Source organism: Pelmatolapia mariae, linkage group LG7 (assembly GCF_036321145.2).
Source record: "Pelmatolapia mariae isolate MD_Pm_ZW linkage group LG7, Pm_UMD_F_2, whole genome shotgun sequence".
Classification (NCBI taxonomy): Eukaryota; Metazoa; Chordata; class Actinopteri; order Cichliformes; family Cichlidae; genus Pelmatolapia; species Pelmatolapia mariae.
The window spans coordinates 52065762-52082877 of record NC_086233.1 but is presented as its reverse complement, the minus strand read 5'-3'; the positions used below and the strand labels follow the sequence as shown (position 1 = coordinate 52082877).

The 17116-nt window shown below is 43.1% G+C and overlaps 1 protein-coding gene and 1 long non-coding RNA gene across 2 annotated transcripts; one reads left to right on the top strand and one right to left on the bottom strand.

Moving 5' to 3' along the window:
* Window positions 1-723: 723 nt before the first annotated feature.
* On the bottom strand, window positions 724-13645 carry klf13 (Kruppel like factor 13). The gene is made up of 2 exons (XM_063479635.1): window positions 12811-13645; window positions 724-1323 (listed from the first exon to the last, which is right to left on the bottom strand). Exons 1-2 carry the CDS (start codon window positions 13286-13288, stop codon window positions 1028-1030), a joined length of 774 nt encoding a protein of 257 aa, XP_063335705.1. The 5' UTR covers window positions 13289-13645; the 3' UTR covers window positions 724-1027.
* A 171-nt stretch (window positions 13646-13816) lies between these two features.
* LOC134631379 (uncharacterized) lies at window positions 13817-14789 on the top strand. The gene is made up of 2 exons (XR_010094390.1): window positions 13817-13921; window positions 14418-14789. It is a non-coding gene; the product is annotated as an uncharacterized LOC134631379 (long non-coding RNA).
* The last annotated feature ends 2327 nt before the right edge of the window (window positions 14790-17116 follow it).

Sequence of the window (17116 nt, the reverse complement as noted above, 5' to 3'; positions counted from 1 at the left end):
GAAACTTGACTGTCTCTGTGGTTGGAACGTTTCTCTAACTTCATAAATACAAAGAAAACTCTTAACCCAATCCTTCTACAGTGCAGATTCACACAGTTTACACTGCACACAACCATTTCATGCAGTACATATTTAACCCAGTGTAATGTCAATAGATATTAACATTGCAAAAAAGAAACAGATTTGGGTTTTGTTTTCTGTGGCGGGGCCTTTCTGATTGTTCCATTATTACACAGCAATCACATTAAATATGAAACCCCTCCCCAAACACGAGGGAGAAAACAAATGTTTGTGTATGCGTTACACATGACAGCGGGGCTAGTTTTTTCAAATATGAGAGCCAAAAAAAGAAGAAAAAAGAAAACAAAGAGTGCAAATTGTGTTGAGTGTAAGGCTGCTATATATGTACTGTATGTTTCTCTTCACCGTGTTCATTCTTTCAAGCTAACAAGGCCATCCCTGAGCAGGGCGTAAAATTCAACCCCTGTTGAATTTCAGAATAAAGTGATGAGTATATTGTGCAGTCAATGTGAGTACTGTTTAGTACTGTGGTCTTACAGAAATCACAACTGTCTTCAATCCTGAGGTGTGTGTGTGTGTACCCCTTCTCCTAACCCTTTCAAAAAATCAAAAATAAATTTAATAAAATAAAAGCAAAAATAAACAAACAAACAAAACTAAAATGTTTCGAAGATCTGCCAGGGTGTCTGTTTTTTTTTCTTCTTCTAGACCTTGTTTAGCTGACTGCGACCGTACATTTAACAAGTAGCCGTGATCAGAAGCCAAAAAAACACACAGACTGAATGCAGATATTGCCATCTGGGAAAGGCATTATCTTCTTTTAGGATCACGCAAGTAATTGCACTACAATAAGCAGTTATGTACATTATGGTACACCACAGCAAGCGCAGAAATAGCAAAGGGGAGGGTGGGGAAGGGGGGTAGCTGACAACTGTGCAACAAAAGTGTTATGATGAAAACACGGGCCTCACAGTCTCGAGGCAGAAAAGTGCGACCGGGTTTCAGTTTAAGGCGAGTTGGCTGGGCTGAGGGTGGGGCTGGAGGCATCTGAGCGGCTGTAGTCGCTGAGGGAGCTGGGACGTGTGGAGCTGCCGCCGTGGGGTCTTTTCAGCATTCCTGGCTGGAAATCTGAGTGTCGCCGGGCGTGCTTCATCAGGTGGTCGCTGCGCATGAAGCGCTTTTCGCAAAGGGGGCAACCGAACTTCTTCTCCCCCGTGTGGGTGCGGTAGTGGCGGGCCAGCTCATCAGAGCGGGCGAACTTCTTAATGCAGTCGGGCCAGGTGCATGGGAAAGGCCGTTCTCCTGCAAAAACAGAGGCAGAGCGTCAGACGAACCATATCCACATTTGTGCTTTTTTTTAAAGACAGTTTCAGTTGATCATTTTTCCAGTTTTCATGCAAGCACCAGCCACTAGGGCTTAGAAAATGAAACCAACGATACTTTTAAAAACCACCAAATAATCACAAGACAGTCAATTCTTGTAGACTTTCATGGCAAAAATACCCAACCTCAGAGATGAAATGATCATTTTTAATGCACCTTTTTGGATTTTATTAAGGCTTAAAGCTAGATCTGTAGCTGCTTTGACAGTAGTGTTGATACCGGCAGGAGTAGCACACAGCAGCCTGCTAGGTCTCATCTATGCTAATTTCAGACATGAACTGGACCGGTGTTCTGACAAACCATCCTACTTTGGCAAAATGTCCTACCGTAAGTAGTTTATGCACATTTCTGCTGTCACATAGTAATTCCAGCACAAAGTTAAGTAGGTATGACGGTTTGCCACTTAACTTTGCCCATCAGAGTATGCTTGTAGCTCATATTCATAAAGCCAGGACGGTTTGCCACTTCATTTTACCCGTTAAAGTATGTTTGTAGGTAACATTCACAAAGGTAGCATGGTTTGGCACTTAATTTTGCCCGTCAGAGTATGCTTCTAGCTCATATTCACAAAGGTAGGATGGTTCGCCACTGAATTTTAGCTGTTAAAGTATGCTTCTAGCTGAGATTAACAAAGGTAGGATGATTTGCTACTAAATTTTAGCTGTTAAAGTATACTTGTAGGTCACATTCACAAAGGTAGGATGGTTTGGCAGGTAGGATGGATTCCCAGAACACCGGCTGACCTTGATTGCAGTTTTGGTGCCTTTTGCAGGAATAAGCTGACATATAATATGGCTTGCTTTTCTAAGAATTTCAGGTGAGTGAAATGACAGGATTTTTTTACGTGCTGCATTTATATAGTCTATATATGCAGTATGCTGATCAAGCTTGCTAAGAAATTATGGCTCCAGGAAAATCAAGATGGCGATGGTCATAAACCTAGTCTTTTGGCCATAAATCAAGAAACCAGAAACCAGTGAGTGACTTCAAGGTGGTTGCATTCATCCTTTAGAACGAGTCCATGGTTTTATGCCCATACACATCACCCTGCCAGCAGCCTAGTTGCTGTTTTACATGATTGCATGTTTTCAAGCCCATTTGTGGTTTCCAGCGTCTTTAAAATTCAACACAAACTTTGTAACTCGGGCCAAAGCATAACTTGATGGGATCACTGCGTTATGATGGAGTTGCTATTTCGAGCACATTTCAAGTCTCCGCATGCTGATTTTACCACTGTAGTGAAATAAACAGGAGCCAGCGGTCGCTGTAAAGGTCGACACAAAAGAATCGAAATGAAAATACTTTTAAAAACTAATGGGCGAACAGTGGGTCGGGCTTTTACAGGATATGTGATTTGTGGTAAATGAGTCGAAACATGCCGAAGCCGCTCCAATGCTTACGTTGTTAGCCTTTTAAATACAGTTTAATGTTAATGCAACGGGGCTTTTCACATGTACCAGAGGCTTTGTTGAGTCTCATTCAAATCAAATGAAACTAACTGATGATGAAGTGTGCATATTTCGGCACTCTGGTGACACAAATGGTGCTCGCCACATAATAAACAGCTCACCACAGTGCTAGTACTGACTCATCCTGGAACAACAGTCATAAGGTTATTCCATAATATATTAAAAGCCACAGAGATAACTTCAAACCGTTAAGAAACATGCAACAAACAAAAAAAAAAAGAAGAGGTTTGAGCGATAAGACCTGGATGTAAATCACCTACAAATTGGCAGAGTACTGGAGGAGCAGCCACAGTTTAATTATCTAAGCTCCAGATGCTAATCACGCTCACACTGGTTACCCAGCCCATTTTCTAGCATGCAACTATCTGTGACTCGGCACATGGGAAATTACAACCTTCCCCCTCCTCCAACAGCCAATAAAAGTGGGCTCTGACAGAAATATACTCAAGGCCATATGGTACAGTATACTGCAATATATCCTGCATTTTCCTACCATACCAATATGGAAACAGTATGCAGTGAACCTAAATGCAGCATCCTGCATCTACTGGTCAATACTATATTCCATTTAGCCCCATTTTACTGAGCTCCTGCCCAACAATAGTGAAATCCAGCAGTCTAATTTTACCAGCTTGGCTTCACAGAGTGAAAGGAAACCGCAGGATGTGTTCTTCTAATGGTTAGGCTCTTTCTAGTGAATAAGAATAATCAATCATAATGTGCACGCCCATGGCAGGGATTTGAAGTATGAAAGGGAAAAGATGGAAGGAGATGCGTGGATGTTTATAGGTGGCACATCACAACACGGCTGCCAAATGATTTCTTTGTTCTGTGGTTTCCCTCTGGGCCACAATGGAAAGAGTGCTGTTAAGCATCAAACACTCAAATGCTACCTGATGCCAGAGAGTCTCAACAACAAGAACTCGGTGCACAAGTCTCAGTCCCTTCCCCCCACCTCCCCACCTCCCCATACACTGCATGGTTACAAAACACGCCGACAGACAGCACAAGTCTAGACAGTCCGGTCTGTGTTCCTGCCTCTGACGCCTCACCTCAGCTCCAGACAAACTCAGTCAGCCCTGCCCACTATAGTTCCTGCAGACACACAAGGCTCAGTATATTTAAACACTGTAACTGACATGTATACATTTGCATACGCGCACCAAAACACAGCCCTGTCCCCTTTTCATAGCAACTATTTATAGTTTTTAGCAAAGCTAACAAAGACACACATCCTTTCGTGCGTGATGTAGCGTTACAATGTATAAAAAACGACGCGACTGTGTTTGTTTGAGCTCCTGGAGACAAAGTAAGCAGTGAGGCGCTCATCTGGTTGACATGGCTCATAATGGAGTGATTTCATTTAATGCTTTATTACCAAAAGAAGAGAGCAGTGCTGCAACCCGGCCTTGAAAAATAATTAGTTATTGGCCTAAAAGCACAGCTAAGTTTTGCAGGCTGCTTAAAGCTAAATAAGCAGTGTAACGGATCTGGCAACATTAATATTTAACCAGACACAAGAGAGCCAGACTGAGATATCCAGTCTATCTGCCCTGATACAGTAATGCGTAGTGGAAGCATCAGGTATCCAGCAGCAACTCGCTGAGATGGGTCAAATTATTTGCAGCTCCGTGACTTCTTGGAAAGGGCAGAAAGAAAGACGTGGTGCCCATTTTCACCTCTCGCTGAGCAGCTTTGAGTTTTAAAGCCAACAATATGAATATTAATATAAAAGAAAAACCTGCTGCTTTAATGCCAGCCTTGAAACATCAACTTCCATAGAGGAAAAGAATGCAACGCCCCAATTAAGTGTTGTTTCGTAACACCAGGATTGGGATTTCCATGAAGCTGGTAAACATATTCTGCTAACATTGAGATGGTTTAGGGAACAAAACGCTTTCATAATGAGTGGAAATAATGATAGAGCCTATCAGCCTGTGTGATATGAGGATGTCACTTTTCAGAATTTTTCAATAGACTGCAGCTATTACTCAGCATTTCTGTAGAAAGGAGAATGCGGTAAGCTACTCCGCTTACCCAGCTTTTCTTCCTATCTACTTCCAGTGTTGTCACAGCACAGCACCATAGTGACTGTGACGCCAGGACCCACCGATTGGTTATCCCATCTCTGGCATCATGCCATGCCAAGGGTGTGGTTTGTCTTTCTCCGAATGTGTAGAGGGCGAGCAGAGCGGGGGGTGGGTGGGTAATGAGGGAAGCTTTTCCCTAACGAACACAGTGACCCAGTTACCCATAAAATGAGTTACATCATACATCATGCACGCAAACTGTACCTCTACTAAGCACAAGAGTCCCCCCTCCAAGGCAATGAGATTATGTCACAGGTACTCTTGTTATATAACTGTTCTCTGCGAGTCCACTGGGTCAGTAAATAAACAGCTCATCTCTGCTCCTCTCCCTCCATCTTCCTCTCATTCATATCTGAGAAGTTGGGCTCCTTGGTTTCAAGAGAAATGTTTACGAGAAATGGAATCTGACTTCCCGGTGTAAGGGATGCTGCCTGCAAAAGAAAAGATCAAATCTCTTCTTGACGCGCACCGCAGTGGAGAAACTGAGCTCAGTTGCCGACCGAGAGGAGATAACATTCCTGGTGTGTCCTCAGGCATGGTCCAAACTCACACGGCATACATGTGCAAACTTCATTTGAACTTGCTATAAGAGAACTAGATTAAATACCTGTGCAGGGTGAGAGGAGGGGGAAAAATACATCAGAGATCACCTTGAAGTTAACTGTGCCTGCACAGCGAGAACCAGAGCAGGAAATATCTTTCTCAGGGAGCTTACAAGAAAAACAAGGTGCACCTTACACCTACACAGAGGCAAATAATTCACAAAGAGAAAGTATGGAGCCTTGCTGTAGATCACGGCTCATTACAGTTGGAGCCACCTCACTTCAAGGCTAGTTTTGGTGGCACAGCCAGCTTGGCAACATGAAATGGGACACCACTAACTCCAATGGTAGGGCTCAGCACAATCCTATAATTTGGATCCATGTTTACAACAGAGTATGACCTGAAAACAACCAGAAGCCATCTTTGCTGCCAGCAGACAGCCATTGATGGGGATTCTGGGTAGTACTAAAATGACTGCTGGGGCCCTCATCAGCATAAACCACTGGAGCAGACAGGGTTAACCCAAGTGTGCCCAGCCTCTCCCTCCACACACACCATCATGTGCCAAGGCGATATAAACACTAACATGTGTGCACAGAACAATAAATATACATTAAGGCTCCTGCAGCTCCTCCTTTCTTTTGTTCGCGAAGCGGTATATGCAGGCAACGCTTTAGCAAAAATAACAACAAAGGCTTACAAATTTCTGTGGTCTGCACTAAGACTCTTCTTGATCTGATACACACTTGAGATCAAACCAACTGTTTCTGTGAATGTTAGTCTATGAAAAATTACAGCCGTACCCGAGTGAGAGAACAGACAAATTACCAGAAAATCAAAACATGTTTTCTCAGACGACTCCATTCAGAGTTTGCTGCAGACGAGAATAAGTCACCAGGAGCAACAAAGGACCTCTGGGTGTGTCAGGTGCTTGTGACGAGAATCAGCTTAAGCTTGTCAGGAGAAGCTCAAAAACAAGAGTATTTAACGTATTATCATCTTTTGTCGTCATTGAGAGGGACCTTGCTCGCGGTTGAATAGCGTGCCTATCCTTGTGGGGCCTATAGCTGTCAGGCTGTGAACAATAGCAGCAGACTCTCTTCCAGCAGGAGAAGCACTCCTGTAATGCATTTCAATCAGACAGGCTGCAAGTACTAACCGTAACTCACTCCACTCGGTCCACGCCGGGCTACCGACGTTCACACGGAGACATGTAGCAGGGGTCGAGTGCAAGCATCTGATTCCTGCACACACTTTGCTATACATTACTTCATCCTCTTAACTGTTTAAGAGAAAAGCGGGGAGGGGTTGCCTGCATTCAGCAGCTCATCAGATTTGCCTCAATTAGCTGGAATGGGCACTCTCTTTCAGCCTTGAGTGCATGCTAAAACAACCTGCCGCCTTGATATGTTGCAGGCAACCTACTTATCTTTAAAGAAAGAAAAAAACAACAACAACAACGGTTAAACTGACAACATGCAAACAGCTGCTGCCATTAAAGGGTGTTTATAGTTGGTCCACAGAAGCAGGTGGGAGCATAGACGCGGTACAGTGCCAGCTTATTCTGCTGATAGAGTCTCACACTATAGCTCATTTGAGACAGACATCCTTAACCACCATCAAACAAAGGGCTACAACCCTGCTAGATCCTGAGAGGCCCCACCACACTGAAATAAGAGGACAGACAGATAATACCAACTGTCCCAGTATAATGCCTGATGCTCTTATGGTGAGCGGGACAGAAATATTTTCATGTCTTACAGTGACTGATGAGGCCATCCTTCTCAAAAGACTCCATGAAATACTCCTCATTTTGCACCCAGGGACCACACCCCATGATGATATGGTCTGCCACAAGTCTGATTTATCATGCAGAGAAAGGGGACACACCTTATGTACTGTAGCGAGAAGCACAGCCAGAAACAAAACACTTCCTCTGACATTAGCTCACAGCCATTCCTCTCTTATTCAAGCTGCGATTAATATAACGCAGCGGACGCACTCAGAGTCTAACTCTCATACAGAACACTGCAAGTGCCAGGCTGACAGGAGCAGGTTCTGCCGCTGAGGTCGCAGCCCTTCAGACGTTAATCAGATTAGATGCAGATGCAGCTGAATAAATGACCTACATCAATGGAGGGCATTGACAGTGAATATCCTGGTAACTGACCCCACCCCCACCATGCCGCACTGTATATTCTGTCTTTGCATTACAGATCCCTCCCTCACATGCGAGATGCGGTGGAGGTGGGAAAAAATGAAGAATGCACAGTGTTCCACAGGTCTGTATCCCTCTCTTCCTGCCGCTGGTAATCAACACCACACCACAAGACGTGGCCGGGCTCGGCCTCGCAACACAGAAGGCTTCAGCACCTATTTTGCTTTTCAGGCTGGAAAAGGGCAGGAGGGGCTGCTGGGGAAACAGACAGAGCAGCTTTTATAGAGCTACTCCAGAGCTAACTAAAGAATACACAAGCTCTGTGGGCCACTGAAAGCAGCACAGCTCAGGGTACTGCCTGACAGCGACCTTTCAGTATTATGATTGTCCTCTATGCATGCCTGGGTGCTTAATCACAGTGAAATCAGGTTTATATGTCAACACCGAGGAAGTATCCTACTATCAGCTTTACATGTGCATATACAGGATAGCATATGGACAGCACGTGCGCCAGCGCATGCCTTGGAAATGTCTTCCATGGAGCAGAAACACTGCACCAGCAGAATAACAGAGAAAATGGTGGCTCCACTTTGGTTTTATTTACACCCTAGTAGACAGGATTCCTTATTTCTACTGGACACATACCGTCCTACATGTGACCTTTATAAGGCAACAACATTTTGTGCAGGAGAGATGCCATTCTGAAATCTTACGACAGAAAAAACAAACACTTGAATGTTTGCATCTGTAAATTCCTGTCAAATTGACATTGCTAACATGCTAATCATTAGAGAACAATGTGTACACTATTACAGCAGTACTATATTGTCATGGTTTCAAATATTGGCATTGAACATTTGCTACTTACTATGGAAAATAAAGCAGTAAAGCTGACCAAACACTGGAGAAACGATACTTTCAACCTGTTTATGGTGCTAAATGAAAAGAGGACCCTTGAAACAAAGAGTAACTAAAATATACAAATCTCCCAAATCGAATCTAATACCAAACAGTTAAGTTGCGACAGTGAATTCAAAAACAAAGATTTAAACCTGCTGCTAACACGACAGGAAAAGCCACAGATTTTTTAGGCTTTACCATAAGGGAATCATAACATCAAGGCAATCCATCCCATAGCTTCAATTTGAACCTGAAGTAGCTTGTTACACCACATCCCTCGTACAACATTTGGATGGAGACAAATGGAAACTTGTGTCAAGACTGAAGCATGAGCTTCTTATTACATGTCAGAATTAGAGCTCAAATGGGAGCAATGGTGGAAATCCTGCCGTGTGGCAGGTAGACAGACAGACCTGCCCCAGTAGAGCTTTTACCGATTTCTGTGCCAAGGTTAAGGCCCAAGCAAGAGCAGGAAAACCCCATCTCCACCCTGCTACCTCATCAATGCCACCAGCCACACAGGAACATTGTGCACTCTGTGCAAAAGTGCAGCCAAATATAAAACCACTGGCAGTGAAGTTGTATATATAATCAGAGAGTCCTGTTGCTTTTTCCATGCGGAACTTGGGATAATTTTACATTTAAAAAGCGTAATTAACCACAGTTATTTGACTGAAAATAGACAGCATGCATGAATAACTGGGTCTACCAGGTGCTCCCACTAATTTTTAGGGCACGCTTTGCAGCCATCTCGCAGTATTAGAGATACTCCAACAGAACACAAAAGAGGTTCAGACAAAACATCAATCCAAGTGTAAAATATGGCATTAGACTCTTTGTCTTTGAGGAATATTGACGCTGTTCCTCCCTGTGATTCCAATAGATTCTGAATAGGTCTTCTACACTTACAAGACGGCCTTTTGTACGACCCAGCTGTGGAGGACACAGAAAGTCTGAGCTGTTATTGCCGAAGAATAGTCAAGGCCCATCTCTCCTTTGATGGTAGTCTGGGTGAGATGACCACAACAGAGTAATGAGGCTTCAGAAAGAACATCATGTACTCTCTATGGAAGCAAGACACACTATTAGACACACTATTTAGAAAATAGAGCATCACTCTTAAAAAAAAGGTGCTAAAAAGCCAGAAAGAACATGAAAATAAGAGGAAAAGGAATGCAAGAAATAATTTGAATGAATTCAAATGTTACACCGTAAATAGTATATATGTACATCGGTGTTACATGACTTCATTTTCCATATTGCAGGGCTAATGTATGTTTCACAGAAAAGGCCCACCTCCTGCACCAGGAGATCAGACAAAAAGCTGTCTGGTCACCTTTGACCCTTAAACTGCTGCGCATTCCTCACCATACAACTCAATGCAGCATAATGAGCAATTTAAATTCAGTGTGTACCTCGATGTCTGCTGCATTAGACAGTGAGTCTCAAAAGAAACCTACAATGAACCCTTCATAATCTCCGTTGAGGGGATCAAGAACATCTTTGCTCTCCCTGAGTGGCAAATTTTTCTACTGCCAGCAGTGACCACATAATCTACTGACAAACAATTACACAAAGACAGTAAATGAAAGCCCAAACATCACACTGAGTAACACGGGCCTTGTTGTGGACAGTTTTCATTAATGAAACCAATCACAGTTATTTCAGGGATGCTCAGTATACTGTTTATGAGTGTAACTGGAGTGGCCGCAAAAGGCTCGTCTAAAGAGTCCTAAAAACTTACAGGTTGGAGGAAAAACAGGCTCCATAGCTAATGTAGCTTGTTTAAGACACAAAAACACATTACATTTACAGTACACTAAACTCTAATTACATTTACTATAAACTGTATAAGTAAGCGTATGTAAATGACATTCATAAAATAACACATAAAACATGTAAATATATGATAAAAAATGATGGTGACTCAAGGGGAAGATTTGTTTTGACCTATTTATGGAATTGTGCTGAAGACACTGCTTTACAAAAACAACCTACAGGTTTCATCTTCTCTTAAGATGCTAACGAATAAGACTCATAAGAAATGCAAAAGCTGGGATGATGAGGCTTTGGGCGTTACAGGAGTCAAGTAAGGACGTCTTGTCCCCGGTTCTTTGTTTGGTGTCTATTACAGTGTTTTCCTCCTCAATTAGATAGTGGTGTTTGGCAGGAACTGACTGGGCTGGGATCCATTCTCTCTTGACTCTGCTAGTAGGGGCTGAAGGGAAGCACGCTGCCAGATTTTGGCTCTATGAAAGCACTGCAAGATTGGCTGAGGCATCCCGGCTGAACTCAAATGACCCACATTCTGGGCCTATCCAATCAGACAGGCAGAAACAGTCATTATTTTCACAATTTATGGGACATAAACCAATCGTGAAGCCAGACGCCGAAGTGTATCCAAACAGAAAGGCAGGCGAAAAAAGGAAATGCTTAATAGGCACAGAGACAAGGGCAGGGTTAATACGGAGCAATGAAACTGCACTAAACTCACATGGTTTGGGCTCAGGAGAAGCACCGCTGAATGCTGAAGGCTGGCTCTTTGAGAGTCCTGCTGGAAGTTTGGCTGAGAAAAAAGGCAGCTTAACTGAGATGACTCACGCTCTCTAACTATCCGGTAAAATAAGCAGAAACCATCCCAATTATAAGAAATTATAGACTGCAAACCAATCACAAAGCCATAGGGGAGTGAATCCCAAAAGAAAGGAAATGGCTAATAGGCAAAAGGACAAGGACAGGGCTGAGTGACAGCAATAGAAGTGCATCAGTAGAGAGACCTTTCATTTCCTTTAGGATGCAACTGAAGAAAAAGCTAGAGCCCTTTTTTATGCATATGCATGCACCAAATCTGTGTTTCACTCTCTTAACTTCCCTTGACAAACACTGATTGCATACTGCTACTACAACAGTTGCCACCACCTGCAGCTGATAAATAAAAACTATTATTTTCAATAACAATTTTAGAAAACTTGATTGCAACATGACAACAGCAAATGATTTTATAAATCTTCACAACCTGTGCCTAATTTTAGCCTGATTTTCAGATGTACAGTTCTTCCCACACCCTGTAAGTCTAGTGATAAGGGTGGTGGTGGGGGGGTGTCATCTATTCCACATAGTTTCAATTTTCTGGTTTAATTTCTTTCTCTATTCATAACGATTATTGAGATGAGTCAAGTTCACACAATAAATTTGTATGCGATTCCTGTGAGAAAGGTTTTGTTTTGTTTCTGGTCTGTCAGCTCGATATGTGTGTAGAAGATGATGAACTGCAGTATACAGAGCAGGAGGGGAAAAGCAAAGGCTCCACAGTCGAGGCTCAACTAGCTGAGTCTGTTGCTGGCCAGATCAGCTGGCAGTCTGTCTAGCGGGGGTGTGGCACATCACAACAAAGGGCTTTGGGCAGACAGGCTACTGCACAGCTCTTATCAACCCCCCAATTTGAGTCGATCTACATCCTTCACTATCTCAGTAGCCTATTCTGCGGAATGCAAAGCGCAGATGTGGAGGTATCCTTTGGGAAGGTCACAGGTAGCAAACTGCCGATCCGGAGCGCATTTGCAAGCGTTTCTCTCAGCGGTGTGACGGCGCACTTGCTGGACTGCAAACTTTCAGCATGCCCACATTTATTTATTGCACACTTGGCTTATTCTCTAATGGGGACATTAGGCTGTATTTTGTAGGGTTTCGACTCTCGTGTTGCCGTGGCACAACCCAAAGTTTATTTTAATTAAAGCGAACAGAAGAACGCCCGAAATCTGATCTGTGTAATTTTGTTCTGCATTTGCGCTGCAGTTTGAACACAGTGTTCCATGCGGTGGGGTTTGTTTGTGAGTATGTGTGTGCTCCCGCGCACGCGCGTGTGCGTGAGTAAGGTGGGGGGGTTAAAGGAAAGCCGTCACAAAGCTCTGAGACTTGAGTGGGAGTGGCACTGTTTTCTAACCCCCGCAACCGAAATTAAAAGGACATTTCATAAAGTTCACACAACTGCATTATGAAACTATACAGGCCACTGCTAAACTGAATGTGCTCATAGTATCCATTCAGGGTGGATCCGTGGGTGAATATTTATGAGTCACTGACTAGAAACACAGCAATCACCTCCTCTGTACACATAGCGCTATGAATGTACGAGAATCCACACTTTTGGTATCTCAGTGTTTTAAATCATCCCATCCGTTCTCAGATACATAAGGGAAACCCACGTTCACAGCAACAAACATCCAATGCACCCAATGAAACTGACCTGTGTGTGTCCTTAGGTGGGCTTTGAGGTGGGATGATTTGCCATAAACTTTTTCACAACCTGAATAGTGGCATTTGTGCTTTTTCTGAGGCGGCTCTTGCTCAGTTCGTCCCCTCGGTTTTTTGCCTCTTTGTTTGAGCGAAGGATCGGAGATGGTGGAAGGTGTGGCAGATTTTCCATCATCTCTAAGGTTCGGCATGCTCTCATCCTTTATTTTTGCCTGCTCGGCAACACTGTTGGGAGTCTGCTGGTTAAAATCCGCCAGAATCCGCGCCACCACAAAAAGAGAGGAGTTATCCTTCACCAAAGGCTCCTTAATTTCCTCCCCGTTCTTGGAGGAGGATGGGATTTCTGGTTTAATCTCCCTATTCCCTTTAGGAGCATGAACAATTGCACGACTGGACATTGAAACAAGGCACTCTGCTGCAAAGTGATCCATTTTGTCTTTGAAAGAGCCCCCTCTGCTTCTTAATGACATTCACAAAAAATCAAATAAAAATGATCCCGTGAGAGGGAACGAAAAAGTACTTGTTCCGTGGTTCCCTTTGTGTAGTGGTGGTGGTGGTGGAGAGGAGGAGGTCGTTCTCATCAGAGAGAACTGACTTTATGATCTTACCCGGCTTTCCAATATCATCAACATCCTGTGCAAGAAACGCCTAGGACAGAAATGCAGACAACCTCCCCTTAGAGAGAGCGAGCGAGCGAGAGAGAAAACAACAGAAACCCAAAGTCTTTGTTTAGTGCAACGACGCTGGTAAGAACAAGAAGTCTAGAAACTTGGATGCGTTAACTCCCATCGCGGCTTCAAACAGTCTCCAGCATAGTGCGTGTCTCCCGAGCGCCTGTTCCTGCTCGGTGTATCCATGCTGGGGGCGTGTCGACCGGCGACGATCGGGCAGCATCGTCAGAGTAGCCGCTCATTCATTGGGCGATGCCTGTCCCCAAATGCACCAAACTCGAAAGTTTCACCACAGGTTGCCTCCACGCATTTCACATGATGTATATCTCGCAGGCTGCAAAGTTAATAGATCTTAAAACATACAACAGAATCGTGCGGAGTGGCGCACAAAAGCTTCCAGGCGCTTTGGAGTTTTGTCCATCGATGATATCGGTAAGGAGGTATCTTTAGATCCGAGAGGCATTCTGCAGCAAATATAGCCTGAATATACAGCTAGAGTGATAATATACTCGGCTATAAGAGGAATACGTCCAACATGTGGTATGCGGCCCACAAACATGGGCGTGTCCACAGCGCCACCAACACCACTGGTCTGGAGCAGCGTTACAGTGCCCAGCACCATTGGAAGAGAGCATAGAAGTTCAGGTTTAATGGACTTTCACTTTATTTAAGGTGTTGTTGTTCTACTTTCTGCTTATGATCTACTATAGTTTAAAGGTTAAGCTATAAATCCCTTTTTACACTTTGAAAAACAATTATACAAAACACAAAATGACTGTTTTAAACTCTTGCATGTCACTATTTTCTGTGTAATAAATCTGTAATAGGACACAGGGTTGCACATGAGTGTTTTTGGAACACTGAGTACCCTATCTTGTTTTTAGTTCCCTCCTGTACCACCCCATTAAAAAAGTGCCCCTGTCCACAGAGCCCTTATATCCACAGAAGATGACACCCAGAAACCCTGAGTGTAAAAAAGAAGAAGAAGAATTCCAGCTGCTGGAACAACCTACCTGCCAAGGACTTCCTGAGATAAACTAGTATTAAAGGTCTTTTTTCCTGTTGCCTGGGTTCTCTGTGAAATTTATTCACAAATAAAATCTATTCATGTCACTTGTTTTGGGATATTGTGTGTATTTTTGGGGACAATGCTTTACAGACTGATTTGATTTGCAGTACAGCAGGATCCTACGGTGGCCCTGAAGTGCAAATCCTGTATGCAAAAGGACTGACACTTGTTGCAATATTTGTCAAAAATCTACTGAATACTGTTGGTTTGCAAGTAAATTTTTTAATTTAATTTATTGTTTGTTTGTTTGTTTTTTAATTTCCCCTTCTCCAAACTGGACTTGAAATTAGTTGTTGAGCACCCAGAGTCCAAACCCCCAATATACTTCCCTCTCAGTGATGTAAGACGGAAAAGACCTACTTATTAGCTAATTCATTTTTACTGATTTTCTGCGAAGGCAAAAATACAAGCAGCTTTATTTGATGAGAACTAACTGTTGAAATATAGAGTTTGAGCAATTTCCCCTTTATGCTCTGAATGCGCAATTTTTGTCATGAAGAAAACTGATGAGGTGACTATTTGAAAATGTGATTGCACCGATTTCCTCCGTTACACATTATCTGAACACAAAAACGAGGAAAACAATCAACTAAAAGCGCAAAAGTCATGTGAACAAAGTCTGAAATAGAAGCAACAAGATTCAACAAGATTTTTTAATATTATTTAGTCCCCTTCTTATGACTATCTCTAGTGGGCCTCTGGCCAGCAGCACAGTGCATCAGCAGAGAGTTCAGTGAAGAAATTACTGGTTTAACCAGCTGATGTTAGACAGAGAAAATAAGTTGTTTTCAAAACTGCTTTTTAAACTTTCATTCAAAGACAGAAGAGTGGCATAACAACACTAGTAGTAAGTTGTTTAAATCCTGCTCGACCCTGCTGATAACTTCTATCCTATTCTCCTCTCAGTCTTGCATGTTTGATGACAAAAATTTAATCAGACTTGACTTGCTGACTCAAAAATGACTTTCAGCAGTTGACAGGCTTTATGATTATAATCTATTTTACAGTGCAGTATTTTTTTTTTAATGAACAGCTTGTGTTTTTTGTTGTTGTTGTTTTTTTTGGAAGATGGTGGTTTCTCTCAGCAAACTAGCAATTTACCTCAAAACCTTCCTCTGAGCAACTCTCAGTCTCTGCCAACTGTAATCCAGCCAGCTCCCACAGGCACTGTCTTCTTTGGTTTATTCTCCAGTAAGAGACAAGTGACACCATTATGGTGGAAAAAAAGGGAGTGAAGATACAAAGTTTTTGTCAGTGTTGGACAATTTAATGGCTTTAGCTTTACAGCTGGATCAATCTGATCATTTTTCCAGACACCTGGAAATAAATCCATAAACAGTTATCAAATCCAGGCATGCTGGAAACTATCATGTCACTAGCTACAAAGTCCTGGCAGAAAACAAACCAGCTAATGCTATTGATTATAAGCACAAGGACACACTTGAATGTCCCTGTTAACCTCCTGTGGACCCACATGAACTCCAGTGTTTCATCAAAAAAGTTTCAAGGATCTGTCTAGCTCAGATTTTGAATGTACCAGAATATGTGTCGGATATTATGTGGCATGCTTTAAGAGCAGCAGACAAAGGACACAAAACATCTTTTTTTTTTAAGAAAAGGAGTAAAGTTGCACTCCACCAGTACAGGATTAGACCTGCTTTCCTGCAGCAGCTGATGCTCTCCTGTGAGAATGAATGCACACTTTCAGCATTGTGCACAAAAGCCCACACTAGAAAGTTCCCAGTGTTCACGGCAATGTGGCATTCAGAAGGCCATCTGGCTGTATTATTTTACATATTCTTTCACCACAAAAACGTGGTGTTCTTGTGTTTCATGTGGTGCTTTGGCGATCTTTTCTAATGAGAGCACAGCAAAAGGGGATAGTTCCTCTTTCACAGGGTTATTTCCCAGAGCTGCGTAGAAACTGCAAGTGTTTATCAACTCCCATTTGGGTGTCAAGTGCTCGAAAGCCAAGAGAGACAGTGAGGAAATCAGCTGCAGCTCAAACAACTGAACCCCTCCAAAGGTGACAAGCAGCTGTGGAAGTGATCATATCTTTCACAATCTCACTCAGAGGGGAACAGTGGAGTATCTCTGTCTGTGGCTGCTGCAATGTGATGATTCAAGAGACCTTTTGTACGTTCCCAAATCCCAGCACCAACCCCCAGTGCACTGTGTCCAAACAGCACACTGTCTGGCACTGACATAATGTTCTCAGGCAGGAACAGCAATTTGATTGGCCTCTTCACTTTTGTTTGCAATGGGAGATATCCTCTTCGAGCACAGCGCAGCCTGAACACTGTAACATTCTGGCTCGGCTGTCATGTCAAGGCAAGACCCCGCCCTTCTGAAGACTTTGAAAAACTTACATAAGTATCAAATTCCACGTGGTTCTTAAACTGGGGGGCTGGTTAAAATAGTCACTCTTATGTTGCTTATCATTAAAATGCTGGCTACTCATAAACCTCAGTCATTTATTAACTAAGACCTTTTGCCTTTCTTTCCTTTAATCCAGCTGTGAGTTTCGAAGGGCAGTCCAACTGCTTGGTAAACGTCCC